General features: G+C 40.9%; 1 protein-coding gene across 1 annotated transcript in view; it reads right to left on the reverse strand.

The window, feature by feature from the left end:
- The window catches only part of ddx18 (DEAD (Asp-Glu-Ala-Asp) box polypeptide 18), a 14,577-nt gene extending 1,911 nt beyond the window's left edge, over positions 1 to 12,666 (reverse strand). Inside the window, exons 1-13 of the mRNA XM_077617458.1 lie at positions 12,447 to 12,666; positions 10,886 to 11,065; positions 10,685 to 10,801; positions 6,051 to 6,186; positions 5,493 to 5,593; positions 5,178 to 5,377; positions 3,935 to 4,049; positions 2,139 to 2,278; positions 1,906 to 2,067; positions 1,666 to 1,818; positions 713 to 826; positions 597 to 653; positions 335 to 512 (exon numbers count right to left, since the gene is read on the reverse strand). Coding sequence (XP_077473584.1) covers positions 335 to 512; positions 597 to 653; positions 713 to 826; positions 1,666 to 1,818; positions 1,906 to 2,067; positions 2,139 to 2,278; positions 3,935 to 4,049; positions 5,178 to 5,377; positions 5,493 to 5,593; positions 6,051 to 6,186; positions 10,685 to 10,801; positions 10,886 to 11,065; positions 12,447 to 12,552 — 1,759 coding nt within the window. The 5' untranslated portion in view covers positions 12,553 to 12,666. The remainder of the gene's footprint in view (positions 1 to 334; positions 513 to 596; positions 654 to 712; positions 827 to 1,665; positions 1,819 to 1,905; positions 2,068 to 2,138; positions 2,279 to 3,934; positions 4,050 to 5,177; positions 5,378 to 5,492; positions 5,594 to 6,050; positions 6,187 to 10,684; positions 10,802 to 10,885; positions 11,066 to 12,446) is intronic.
- Between the last annotated feature and the right edge of the window lie 1,165 nt (positions 12,667 to 13,831).

Below are 13,831 nucleotides of genomic sequence, written 5' to 3' on the forward strand. Positions count from 1 at the left end.
TCGCACAAGACGAATTATTGGACAGAACTTGTAACTCGGATGATTCACAATGGACTGTTACCGAATTCATCCGGTTTACAGTGCAGTTGAATCAAGATGGCGGAAGGTGTAGCAATGGTGTAAATTTCGAAGGGCTTTATATTGGAAATTGGGTACTTTTCCAAAATAGTTGCTTAAAAAAATTAAAGTGAAATTTTTGGGGATTTCCTTTTAGGGAGGTTGTCAGGAGTCCCGGAGTTTGTGTTGCTTGTCTCGAGTATACTCCGGAAATTCGGGAGAAGTTGGCAGCTCTGTATTACCAAAGATATCTCTGTCAAATTAGAGAAAAGGATACTGAGATCGACGTAGGGCGGGACTTTGAAACCAAAAGACAAAGCCACCATGAGGAGGTTGAGTGTCTTGACACTGTAGATCTGTTTGAGCGAGTGAGAGTCATAAGCCCTCACATAAGACTTGTACGCCTCTTGGGCCGACTTGTGAAGGTAGTAGTTCTTCTCAATCAGTTTCTCCATCTAATAGCAAAAAATAATTCAACAGAACAGAGCACCATTGAATATCTGAGTAGTTCATGTAATAGCAATATAATGCATTTTTACCTGGGACTGGATATCTGAGATTTTACTCCATGAAAATTCAAATTCACTCAGGGGGACCTGGAGAACATGGTATGTTATATTCTACTCTCTCGTGAAAACGATCAGGAAATATATACCTTAGCTTGCTTGAGGAATCGCAGGAATCCAAGTTCCTCTGGTCGGAGGATCAGGAGTGCATGGCCTCTGCCATTGATGCCCCGAGCTGTTCTACCCACTCGGTGGATGTACTCCTGTGGGCAGAGAGTAAACATTACTGTTTTGGTTTGCAGGAACTTGATGAAGACACAAAGTACAATGTTAGGGTGTATCACTAATTGTGCATTTACTCCTGAGATTTTTCCACACCGGTATCTAATGAAAATAAGATATTTTCTTCACATAAAAGCATCATACTCATGAAAATTTGCTAATTCTGCACTTAATAAAACGGCATGTATACATAAATGGAATGAGTTTGACACCTATGATCTGAGGCAGGGGTGGCCAAGTCCGGTCCTCAAAAGCCCCTACCTATCCGGTCTGTTTTCCATATCTCCCTCCACCAACACACCTGATTCAAATATTCTGGATCGATATGAAGCTTCTGGAGAGCTTGCTGATGAGTTGATCACTTGATTCAGGTGTGGTAAAGGAGGGATATATGGAAAACAGACTGGATAGGGGCTCTCGAGGACCGGACTTGGCCACCCCTGATCTAAGGCATTGATGTCAAACTCATTACAGAAAGAGCCGACTGATGACCCTTTCTGGATTAATTTTGACACGTGATCTAAGGCGTGGTTGCCTTACACCTGTGTTTAGGGGCCATTCTTAATTACCCCTCTAAAAAGACACTTCACTTTTCAGGGGTGTGCTTGTGTGTGAGATAAGATGAGAACACTCCACATGATTTGCTGCTACAAAATCTTCAACATTAGTCTGAAGGACTGTTCAACATCTTTCACACTCGTCAGTTGCAATCAACACCATTAAATCAAAAACCTAAAAGCTAATCATCCAACGCAAACCTAAACACCCCCCACCGAAGATAAATTAATGAATAAGAGAAGTACAATACTCATCAAAAGACCTTGGGGTCATCTGGGGGATCGAACTGGACAATCCAGTCCACTTCCGGAATGTCCAATCCTCGCGCTGCCACGTCAGTGCAGAGTAGAATGCCAGTGTCTGCATTGCAAAACTGGAAGAAGGTGGTGGTGCGTTTGGTCTGCTTTTGCTTGCCCTACGTATTGGAAAAATGGGAATTGAAAAAATCAGCAACTGCGATTGATTGGCCAAGTTAAGAATGCAAATGTTAGTCAACTCTTACATGAATGGCCAGTACAGGTAAGTCGATATAGTTGAGGAGCTCATAGTGGAATTTGACTGACATGCAGGAGGAGAAGAAGACCATGAGCTTCTTCTTGCGGTTCTTCTTCAGGAAGGTGAAGAGCAACAGGAATCGCTTCTCCGACGGGCACACGACGTAGCCCTGTAGCAAAGAGATTACATTGTGGAAAAGCAGTCCCCTCAGAACCGCACACAATACTGCCATCAACATACCTGCTCTAAACCATCTACAGTGGCGTTGTCCTTGTTGTCATCCACCCCAACATAGAGTGGCTCTTTCTTCAGCGAAATACGAGCCAAGTCCTCCACTTTACGAGTCTGTGTAGCTGAAAATAGCATGGTCTGTCTTTTCTCTACAGAAAAGACACAACAATACCCAAATTAGCAGACGGTAGGATCAACGGGTTCCCCACAGCCAAAATATGCTTGCTCGAATGTGCTTAAATTATGTCCTCATAGATTAGCTACACAAACGCCTAATCACATGCAATCTTCCACAGTAGCATTAGGTAATAGTGTTGTCGTATCTAAACGCTATTGCACTTTAGCCTAGTTTCTTCTAAACCAATGAAATTAAATTCTGTGCCAGTGGTGGAAATTAAATACCATAGTATAGGTGCAATAATCAAAGGGAAATTTATCTAAAAAAAAATAAAGACGCCTGTCAAAATTTATGCAGGTTTTATTCTTTACTTTATTTCATAGTGTAAGGAGGGAGTTGTCTTATTTATATTGCAGAACAACAAAAATAATCATATTCTCTTTTCATGACATTGAGTAGCGTTCAATTTTTTTTAATTAAGGGACAGCACACATTAATGAACATATTCATATTAATGATAATGAACATATGTAAATATATGAGATTGTAGCCAAGGGCTAATTTCCATCTTTAATCCCTTGTGTAGGTTGAAGATAAACAATGACAAATACTAGACATAGTCTTTCCTCGATTTTGCTACTTCACTTCTTTGCGATATTTTTTCTGCTATCAATCAAAATAAAAAAAAATTAAGTGAAAATCCACCGTGAAACTCGCAAGCAGAACCACTTCCCTGTTTTACGCTTGCTACTAGGACTAAGCACCGAAGAAGAAGAAAAAAAGGTAGGGGTGACCCTACTTTGCGATTTATCGATCATTGCAGGCATGTCTGGTCTACATTAACCGCAATATTTGAGGGATGACTGTACACGCACGCACGCACACAGCAGTTTTAGACAGTGTCGTGATCGCAATTTTGTTGATCGAACAGCCAGGCTTTAAGATGATTGGCGAAGAGATTAAGAGGCGGGAGTTCACCTATGTTATTTGGTATGGAGTTCCAGGTATGTGTGGCAGACAGACAAGGTGCTTTGGCTGAATGCACTCTTATAAAGTAATGTAACATAGTTAATTTCATATCTGAATGAGGAGGAAAGTAATTTATTTACTTATTCACAGATGTTTGAATCAAATTTGAAACAAAAATGATGGTTTTCGTGATAATTATCGGTAAACTGAATTTTTTTTATCGTGATAATTTTTATATCGCCCAGCTCTACTTGCTCTCAAGATGTTTGAAATAAAAAAATTCTGATATAATTTTTCAGATGACTGGTTTTATTTATTTTTTTAAGAAAGAATTTAAGAAATGTGAAATTACCAAACCAGCGCTTTTTAGTGGGTCATAATCCCTTGAAGAAAGCTATTATTATTTTGACCGTACTAGATTTTGTAAACACAGCCACTCCACTACAATTGGTGGCCCTCCTGTCGATATCGTAAAAGCCTTCTTTGCACCAAGCTTTTTCTTAAAAAAAATGCCTTTCATAACCTAATCCGTTTTTTTAAATATATTTTGGCAAGGGGAAAATATTAAAAAAATATAAGCAAAGTAAAAAGTGATGGCTAAAACTAAAATATAGTTGCAAGTGGGACTGTCTAAGATAGGGAGTTGTACAATACAGTGGATGCCAGCACAATAACAAAAACAAGCAAACAAATACATTAGAAAAAAAATAAAACATACTTGGCAGAAGCTTTATGATCTGCTTCAGTTCTTCCTCAAAGCCAACCTCCAAGATGCGATCAGCTTCGTCAATAATCAAACACTGCAAGTTCTTGAACATAAAGCCAGGTGTGTTCTACGGATATTGAAATCATCATTAGGTTTAAGGACAGGTGAGTTACAATTATAATCCTTATGGTTTATTTTGTGTGGAAGCAGCATCTTTAATTAGGGCAGGAACACCACCGCTGCGTGCAAAGGGCTCTATTGTAATTCTAAGGATTTTCCATTATTTTTTCAGGGCAATTTTGGAGTACCCCAATGTTAACCAGTATTGATGATCTATAGATCTTGGCGAAAATTTCGATATGCCGGCAGTGTTTTGAAAATCGCACAAAAAGTGGCTCAACAGCGCCACCCCAAAGTTGTCAAACCCTCCTTTCTATTCCCTTTTTTTCCAACCTAGAGCTATGAAATTCGGCGAGTCGATACTTTGGCCCAAACTGCACAAAAAAGTCTCTGGCAGCCATATGCCAAACCTAAAAGGAAGTCAGAAAAATTTATGATTTCGGCCATTTTTGGGTCCGCATTTGACTCGTCCTAGGGGCGTTTCACCTATGGGCCTCAAATTGGTAGTGTGTTCATGAGACTTGGGTGATTTTAAGTTATTAAAATGCTGAGTTTTCACACATGGGGCCTTTAGGGATAGTCAATGTTCAACATGAATTTGGCAACGTGCCAAACTCATTAAAGCATTAATAAATCCCAGCGCCCTGTGTTTTATTGTATGGTTTGACAAGTGCCCTGCCCCAACACAGCCTAGCGCCACTTAGTGGTAGCAAAAATCATTCTTTTACACGACGGGATACCCCTCTAAGGCCAAATGCCTTAGTGGCCTCAAACCTCGACGTGGGGAGACTTAACACTGTGATCTGGGTCGGCCATCAACAAAATAGCGTTTTAGTGAAAGTGGAGGGGTCTCTAGAAGAAGTTGAAAACAACCCTTGCCATGTTTTACCCATAACATAAGGTGCTATAACTTGGCTGTACTTTAATATATATTCACCAAACTTGTCCTACCATGCAGGGGTCTTCAGCAGTCATAGCCAGCTTTGTCAAAGCAAATCGTGACTTTCCATTCTCCTAAATTGTCTTATCATCCATGCTTAACCCTAAATTATTCTTCAATAGTGTAATCAATTTAGAACGTACCTATAAATAACTGGTCTTCACAAAAACAAAAAATCCCAAAACCCCAGCATACCTGGAGATGATCCAGCAAACGGCCTGGTGTTGCCACCAGGATATTGACACCATTGGCCAGTTTTTGGGCCTCTGCTGATCTGTTACTGCCTCCCATTATGAGGCCATACGTGTGCACGTGGTGCGTCAACAGTTCTTTCAGCACACCGTACGTCTGCATTGCCAACTCGCGAGTTGGTGAAAGAATCACTACACCAGTGCCTGAGACACAGAGGACACATCAAAACTACTGACTAAGATGGAAAGACACATACAGGTACACACAGGATGGAAATCCTTATGAATGTGCAATATTCCAAATTGGAGTAGTGCTTACCATTTCTGGGCATAAACTTGAGTTTGTAGATGAGCTCTATGGATGGGATTAGGAAGGCCAGGGTTTTACCACTTCCTGTTTTAGCAGCAGCAAGTACATCTCTTCAAAAACAACAAATCAACAAAATATTGGTTCGATTTAGAAAACCTATAGAGAATGGGTGGCGAACACGGGGCTCTCAAGCCGTGTGGCTCCCAGCCAAGATAAATGCTTCTTATCATGTTTTCTTTATACTGTGGCTCTTTGCCTTGTTTCATATTTCTCTTATTTTTATCCCCTCTTAAAACACTCAAATTCATCAGGGCCCATTAAAAACAAATAAGTAAGGAGAAGAAAGTGTTATGGTGAATAATATGATTTTAATTGTGTGTGTGTGTGTGTCTGTTTTGGCAGTTCACTGCGTGGTGTGGCTCTTTAACTCAGTTTAAATTTTTTGCTCAGTATTTAACCTGTTCGCCACCCCTGTTATAGAGTATCTGGGCAGACAAATAGACATCACAAATCTCACTTGTATTATCAATTTGGCAACGAGTAAACGTTCAAGTAACGGTTGCCCACCTTCCTTCCAGCAAAGGGCGAATGCTTTTGTGCTGAATCTCAGTCATGTGTTCAAAGCCCATCTCCTTCACTCCTTTCAACGTGCTTTCACTCACCATTTCAGCGAGAGAAGCAAAAGATGTGTCCTCAAACGCTCCTGAAATTAAAGAATAGTTTAGAATTTTAAATTCCATTTCAATTGCCGTATTTGCACAGCTCTAAGGCACACCGACTTAAAAGGCCCTGTTTCAGCTGTGGGTGCCATTTCTGTATTTAACCCATACGCGAGGATGTTCGGCTTAATGTGCGCAACATATGGGAGTGTGTGTGCACGCCAAAACTCAACATGCTGAATTGAATTGAATGCCTTTATTGTCATTATAAAAGTATAATGAGATTTAAAGCTTCACCATCAAGTGCACAAATAAATAATCAATAATTAAGTAATAAATAAGTAGTCAACATAAAAAAGGAGCCAACATGAACAAGTAGTCAACATGAATAAGTGGTCACAAAAATAAGTACCGTATTTTCACGAGTATATGGCGCACCGCATTTAAAGGCGCAGTGTCAGTAATGAGTGCTATTTCTGTATTTGACACACACAAGACGCACCGCTCCAAAACACGCAGCCAGGCAAGGGAAGCAAAACGGTTGTTCGGTTGTACTTTATTTAGCCATTTTACAATGTACTCACGTTTTTTGATCAATCATCACCCACAAATCCATCAAAGTCCTCATTTTCTGTGTCCGAATTGAACAATTGTCCAAATGATTCATCAAAAACGCCGGGTTCCCTCTCTTGATGGTCAGAGTCACTCACATTGCCATGTGGCTCAACAGAAATGATGCCAGCTTTGACAAAAGCTCGAATAACAGTGCAAGCAGACACACTCGTCCAAGCGGCCACAGTCCATTCGCAAATAGTGGCGTAACTAGCCCGGCGCTGCCTGCCACCCTTTGTAAAGCTGTGTTCGCTATCTATCATCCATTGTTCCCATGCCACTCGCAACTTTGCTTTGAACGCCGTGTTTATGCCAATGTCCAGCGGTTGGAGTTCTTTAGTTAAGCCTCCGGGAATGACGGCAAGCTCAGAGTTCATTTTCGTGACTTGGTTTATCACCGCTGCTGCGAGATGGGCACCCGCAAATCAACTCAGCTTCTTCTTCTTGACTTGGCGAAGCTCGTTCTCCTGCTTCCTCCATTTTCTAACCATGGATTCGTTGATCTAAAATTCCCTCGCGGCTGCTCTATTCCCATGTTCCCCTGCATAATTGATGGCTTGAAGTTTGAACTGAGCTTCGTAAGCGTGTCTATTTGTATTAATCTTTTTCGGGGGGCCTTAAAAACCAAACCGAAATTGTTTTGCCATGAACACATGCCCACACTATATACGGGTACCTAGTAGGGGCGTGCCTTTAGCGTCTGACCCCACCCACGTCCGCCTTCTCTCTATACAAGAAGCGTGTCGGCAAGAAGTGCTCCCAGTCAAGCTTTGTAGCTTACACACAGCGCTCCGCATTATAAGGCGCCCTGTCTATTTTGGAGAAAATTTAAGACTTTAGTGCGCCTGTCATGCTAGCGCCTTTTCCGACCAGGCGCCCTATGTATTGACAAAAAAACTGAAAACATATCCGTGAAAACATATATGTGAAAATAGGGTACCGTATTTTCACACCTATAAAACTGATAGGGCAGTCTCAGTTGCGGATATGTTTTCAGTTTTTTTGTCAATACATAGGGCGCCTGGTCGGAAAAGGCGCTAGCATGACACTAGGCTAGTGTTTGTTATGCTAGCCGCTAGCGTACCTATGTTATGCTAGCTGCTAGCGTATGTTACGCTAGCTGGTAGCGTATGTTATGCTAGCTGGTAGCGTATGTTAGGCTAGGAAAAACAGGATATTTGGTTGGAAAAAATGTTTTATTTCTTATAATTCGCCATATATTGACAAAGTAATAAATAACGAGTGGTTTGATAGTAATAATGTGTTTAATAGGAGTAAAATTAGACACATTTCGCGGAGGGTAGAGACAGCGGCATACACGGAGGCGGGGGGGGTGTTCGGGGGGACTTTATCCACGCAACAATGCACTCGTAAACGAACAAACAAATTTAAATTAACTTGGATAACTATATACAGACACTCAACGTTTAATGTAACTTCAAACAAAACTGAATTCTAAATTTGTTGTAATCTTTTTTACCTTACGTAGTTCTACGGGTTGACACCACCTGGAGTGGTCTTCAAAACGAAGGCATCAAGAGTTGTTTGTTTTTGTCTACCCTTCAAATTATTTCGATAATGTTGCATACAAATGTCATCACAATACGATAATGCGCGACCACTTGCCAGCTTGTCAGGGTGAGTCTTTTCTATAAAATCTGAAACCTCTTGCCACTTAGCGAGCATGTCTTTAATATCTTTTGTAGCCAGGGGCCCCGCCTCCTCCACCGCCTCAGCGCTACCGAGTTCCGGCAACAAATGTTCACTCTCCTGTAGGTCGATTAAATCCTGTGTCATGAGTTCTTCGTGGTGCTCGGCGATTAGGTCATTAAACATCTGCCTCATTAACCTCTGTTAAAATGTGTTTAATAGAAGTAAAATTAGACACATTTCGCCGGGGATATCGACAGCGACATACAGACGCTCCCCTACTTACGAACATTCGAGTTACGAACAACGGTACATATGAACATGTCTGCAAATTGCGCTTATGTCGAAAAAATTTCGTAAGTTCGATTTTGTATTGCGCGCCTTTTTCCGAGTAGTGCTTCTTTCCGCCGCTAATACCGACGCCTGCCGCTGTGAGAGCTCAGCTCACCCAGCATCCACCTTCCTCTGCCCAGTTCGTTGCAGTGCGGAAGTGCGCGAACGTATCTCCAGTGCGCAAAGAACCTTTTTCATTTTTATCATTAAATATCTTGTGGATCCATTATTCAATATGGTTGGTGAAAAGTGAAAGGCTTCTATTGAGGGAGGTGCAAGGAAGAGGCAAGCCATTTCATTTGAAATGAGTGGCAATAATAACAAAGCTTGATGCGCGTGAGAAAGTGGTGGGCGTTGCACGAGAATACAACTTGAATCGTTCGACCGTCAGTACCATTTATAAACATAAAGATCGATCAGCAGGACCCAAATATTGAACGTTGCACAAAGTTTGCAAATCAATTGAATGATGCCATACAGTGCTACCGCATCATTTATGATGAAAAAAAGAAAACTGCAATCGTCATTAAATAGCTTCTTTCGGCCAGTTTCTAGTAAATCTCTCTCTCTCTCTCTCATGTATGTATACAGTACTGTATGTATTTTCTCCATTTTATTAATTTTTTTTTTTCAGTACAAACCAATGCATGTTACTTATACAAGCCTTAAACATACAAATGCACTTATATAAACCTTCAATATACTTATATAGGCCTTACACATAAATTATAATACAAAATATAGCACTGAGCAACTTACGAACAAATTCAACTTGTGAACAATCGCTCGGAACCTAACTCATTCGTAAGTAAGTAGGGGAGCGTCTGTACACACGGAGGCGGGGCGAGGTGTTCGGGGGGACTTTATCCACGGCACTCGGAAACGAACAAACAAATTTAAATTAACTTGGATTAATATATACAGACACTCAACGTTTAATGTAACTTCACACAAAACTGAATTCTAATTTAGTTTTAATCTTTTTTACCTTTGTAACGGGTTGACCCCACCCTGACGTTCCGCCGGAGCCTTCAAAACAAACGCATCAAGAGTTGTTTGGAACTTGCCGCTTCCCCGTGTCTGATTACCGAGTGTATATTATATTCCAGATCTTTTCTTTGCAAAACTCTACCGATCCATTGTTGTTTACCTGGTATGCAAATGTAGACTAAGTGGGGGGAAAAACGGGTGTGGAAATGCAAAGTCCGCCCAGTGCTTGTAGACATATTTTATACACGAAAGATATGCAAAAAAGACAGTGCCATGGCCACCTGGCTTGGTCGCGTCACAAAATTTTGACCGCATCACGGGTGAATTATTCGATCGAAATTTTCGTCGTAAGACGAGAATATTGTATGACGAGCGGTCGTATGATGAGGTACCACTGTAATGCACCCAGTTAGTCAAGCAGTCAGAGTCATACAGCGACATCTACAGAATTTTGAATTTAGAGCAAACTAAAGGCACAATGACTAGTTGGGTGTATCATCGATTTTGTAGAAAAATTTAAACTTTTAAGTGCACCCTATCGGCATGAAAATACAGTACATCTAACGACATAAAAACATGTACTTGCAGTCAGTCAGGTCAGAGAAATCAGTGGTGAAACCTCAACTGTAAGACAACCACAAGAGTCTATGTGTGCCTTGACTGACACCCATTTCATGATGGAAACATTGAAAGGGCAACACTTAAAGGCAACATGCAATCATTTGTCGAAAACCAAACCATGTAAAATTGATAACCTTGGTGGTTTCTATTTTGTGCATATAAAAGATCAAATGTAAAATTCCCAAATCCAATCTGTTAGTTTTAAACACTAGCAATACAATATCATCACTTGTTTTGTATTCAAAAAGCTTGAATCTGGACGAGTTTTAGCTTGTCCTTTAGCTCAGTTAGACCTAGTGGTACCAAAAAAAAGGATAAGTGGAAAATCATAATTACCCATCAAACCAGATGGTAGCTCAGGTTCATCGTCCTCCTCCAGGTCCTCATCTTCCTCTATCTTAACGCCAGCGTCATCCTCATTTAATTCGTGTAGAGTTTTGGGCTTTTTCTCAGCTATGTTTAGGTTGGTAACATCCATTACAATAACAATGGCAATCAGTGGACACAATTTAAATTACATCTTCAGATTTGTGTTACCTGGTGATTCTGTAGCTGGAGGGACCTTTCTTTTTGTTTTTTTATTTTGCTTGGCAGTGCTTCCTTGCACACCTGTTGGAATGGCAACTGACCCGTCTTCCTGCTTCTGGTCCCGAACGACTTCAGTTTCATCTTTTGATGCTACTTGGGAGCCGTTCTCCAGCACAACAGTTGCTTTCACTGTAAGAAATATTGAATTAACCACAATAGGAAACTAGCACTCTTGCTACTAGGACTCAGCACTGAAGGAAAAACAAGGTAGTTATAATAGTGACCCTACTTCACGATTTTTCGATTATCGCCCATGTCTACATTAACCGCGATATTTGAGGGATTACTGTACATGCTGTTTTCTTGCACCCACTTTCACACCTGCATTCTGTTGCCATTCACCTCAGATCTTCCCTGTATAATCAAGTAGTGTGTCAGCAAGTAATGCACCCAGTCAGTCAAGCAGTCAGAGTCATACAGCGACATCTACAGAATTTTTAATTTGGTACAAACTAAAGGCACAATGACTAGTTGGGTGAATCATTGATTTTGTAGAAAATTTTAAACTTTTAAGTGCACTTATCGACATGAAAATACAGTACATGTAACGACACAAAAACATGTACTTGCAGTCGGTCTGGTCAGAGAAATCAGTGGTGAATCCTCTCAACTGTAAGACAACCACAAGAGTCTATGTGCGCCTTGACTGACACCCATTTCATGATGGAAACATTGAAAGGGCAACACTTAAAAGGCAACATGCAATCATTTGTCGAAAACCAAACCATGTAAAATTGATTAGCTTGGTTTTCTACTTTGTGCATATAAAAGATCAACACCAGTTAATGAAACCAGTCAGTCAAGCGGTCAGGCTCATGCAACATTTTGAATATTGCGTTGTTTTTACGGTTTGTTGTCGCTTAAAAAGTATGATGTCATTATATGAACAAACCCTTATGTCAGGGGTCCTCAAACTATTCCACAAAGGGCCACAGTGGGTGCTTGTTTTCATTCCAACCCATAAAGAGGCCACCTTATCACCAATGTGGTGTCCTACAAGTGCAATCAGTGGATTGCAGTCAGGTGCTTTTTGTTTTCTGCAGAAATCTCATTGGTTGAAGTGTCAGTGATGGATCGGTAGGAACAAAAACCTGCACCCACAGCGGCCCGCGAGGACCGGTTTGACTACCCCTGCTTTGGGTGGACTCGCAATCATGACGGCCTAACGAGGAGAACCATGTCTACGATTTGGCCGCGACAAAAATGAGTTTGAAACGCCTGTTATCGATAAATACCTTGTGTTTGGCCAAAGTACCGTAGTACCCAGCAACATAAAAAAAATTGAACGCCATAATTTTGAGAATAAATGACAAAGTTTCAGATTATAAATATAACTACTAAATGTGCAAATTGTGAACTGAACTAGGAATGAGCTAGTTTAATAAATCGACTATGCTGTGAAAATATAAGAGCCAAGTCATTTTGCTGTATCGCGTAACATTTGTCGAGCCGTTTTGGCGATTAGAAATAATGGAGTAAAAATCCAATGGAGACAATGAACTTAATTTACCAGATTCTTCCGCCTCTGCTTGCTTCTTGAGTAGTTTGCGTTCTTTGTTTTTATCGTTTCTTTTTTGGATTTTCTTACGTATAAACTTCATCTGTAAATCGGCCATGTTGACCCAAAAATTACACGTGTTTGCTTACTAAGCTAGCAGAAATGAGAAGAAGACCCACGGCACAGTCTCTCTCATGACTAACCTGAGCATTGCCTGAATAAAAATATCAAAGACCCTGCATGGTAACCGTGCATAATGCCTGATGATAATACTCTCCCACGTGATAAACTGCCATGTACTAGTTTACTATAATCGTACAGTGATATTTAAAATCATGGAAAACTTGATCAGGGCGTTGGTGTTAAGGATTTTTTTTTTAAATAACACGTGGTTAAACGGGTCAACTTCTGTGGGGAGAGATATGTCTATTCTCACAAATGCATCTGCGTTTCACACGTTTTCAGGCATTTAGGAGAATATTTTTGACAAATCCCTCCTCATACGTGACTTTTGTCTAAAATAAATAAATGAGCGTGTCCACCAGAGATCGACTAATATGGGTTTTCCAGGACCAATACCGATTTTCAGAAGGGGGGGGGGGGGGGGGGGCGATAACTGATTTTGGAGCTGATATTCATTTGTAGTAAAAGTAAATATTAATGCAAGCCCTGAACTTTACACTATATGTACTGTGATGGTTTGACATTCGCGGCTGAGTAGATCACAGTTTTTAGCTTAAGTATAGAAAAGTTCAGAAAAATGTGAAAATCCACGCTGAAACTCGCAAGCGGAAGACCAGGGACACAAAAATGCTTCACTTCCTTGGCGCTGAATTTGGTAGCACTGCACGCTGAAGAAGAAGTGATATTTCACTGTAACGGAAGAATGACTAAGAAGGATGACGTCGTGCCATTTCCTGGTTTCTTCGGATACGCGGAAGAAAACCAGCCCCAAGCATGGCAAATAAATGCTAAAAATGCCCTTCTAGCAGGGGAGAGTGCACACAAATTGCTGAAGCTTTTCAGATTTTATCTTAAAGTGACTGGCGCGCTTCCAAATGCCGCCCAGGGCACTCCTTTCCCGGGGAACAGAGCCCTCGGAGAGTGGTTAGCGCATCGGCCTCACTGTTGCCTCTCCGGGTACTCCAGTTTCCTCACGCATTCCACAAAATATGCATGGAAGTCAGGTTGGACAATCTAAATTGCCCCTTAGGTATGAGTGTGTGTTAATGATTGCCTGTCTCCTCGTGCTCTGCAATCGGTCAGTTTATTTTTGGCCAAATAATTTAACTTAAATAACTTGCTGGATAGGGGGCCTGGCGGTTTAAGTGCTTAGTGCTTTGGCCTCGCAGTTCTGGGGTAATTGAATTGAATGCTTCAATTGTCATTGTAAAAGT

The sequence above is a fragment of the Stigmatopora argus genome, chromosome 13 (genome assembly GCF_051989625.1).
Source record: "Stigmatopora argus isolate UIUO_Sarg chromosome 13, RoL_Sarg_1.0, whole genome shotgun sequence".
NCBI lineage: Eukaryota > Metazoa > Chordata > Actinopteri > Syngnathiformes > Syngnathidae > Stigmatopora > Stigmatopora argus.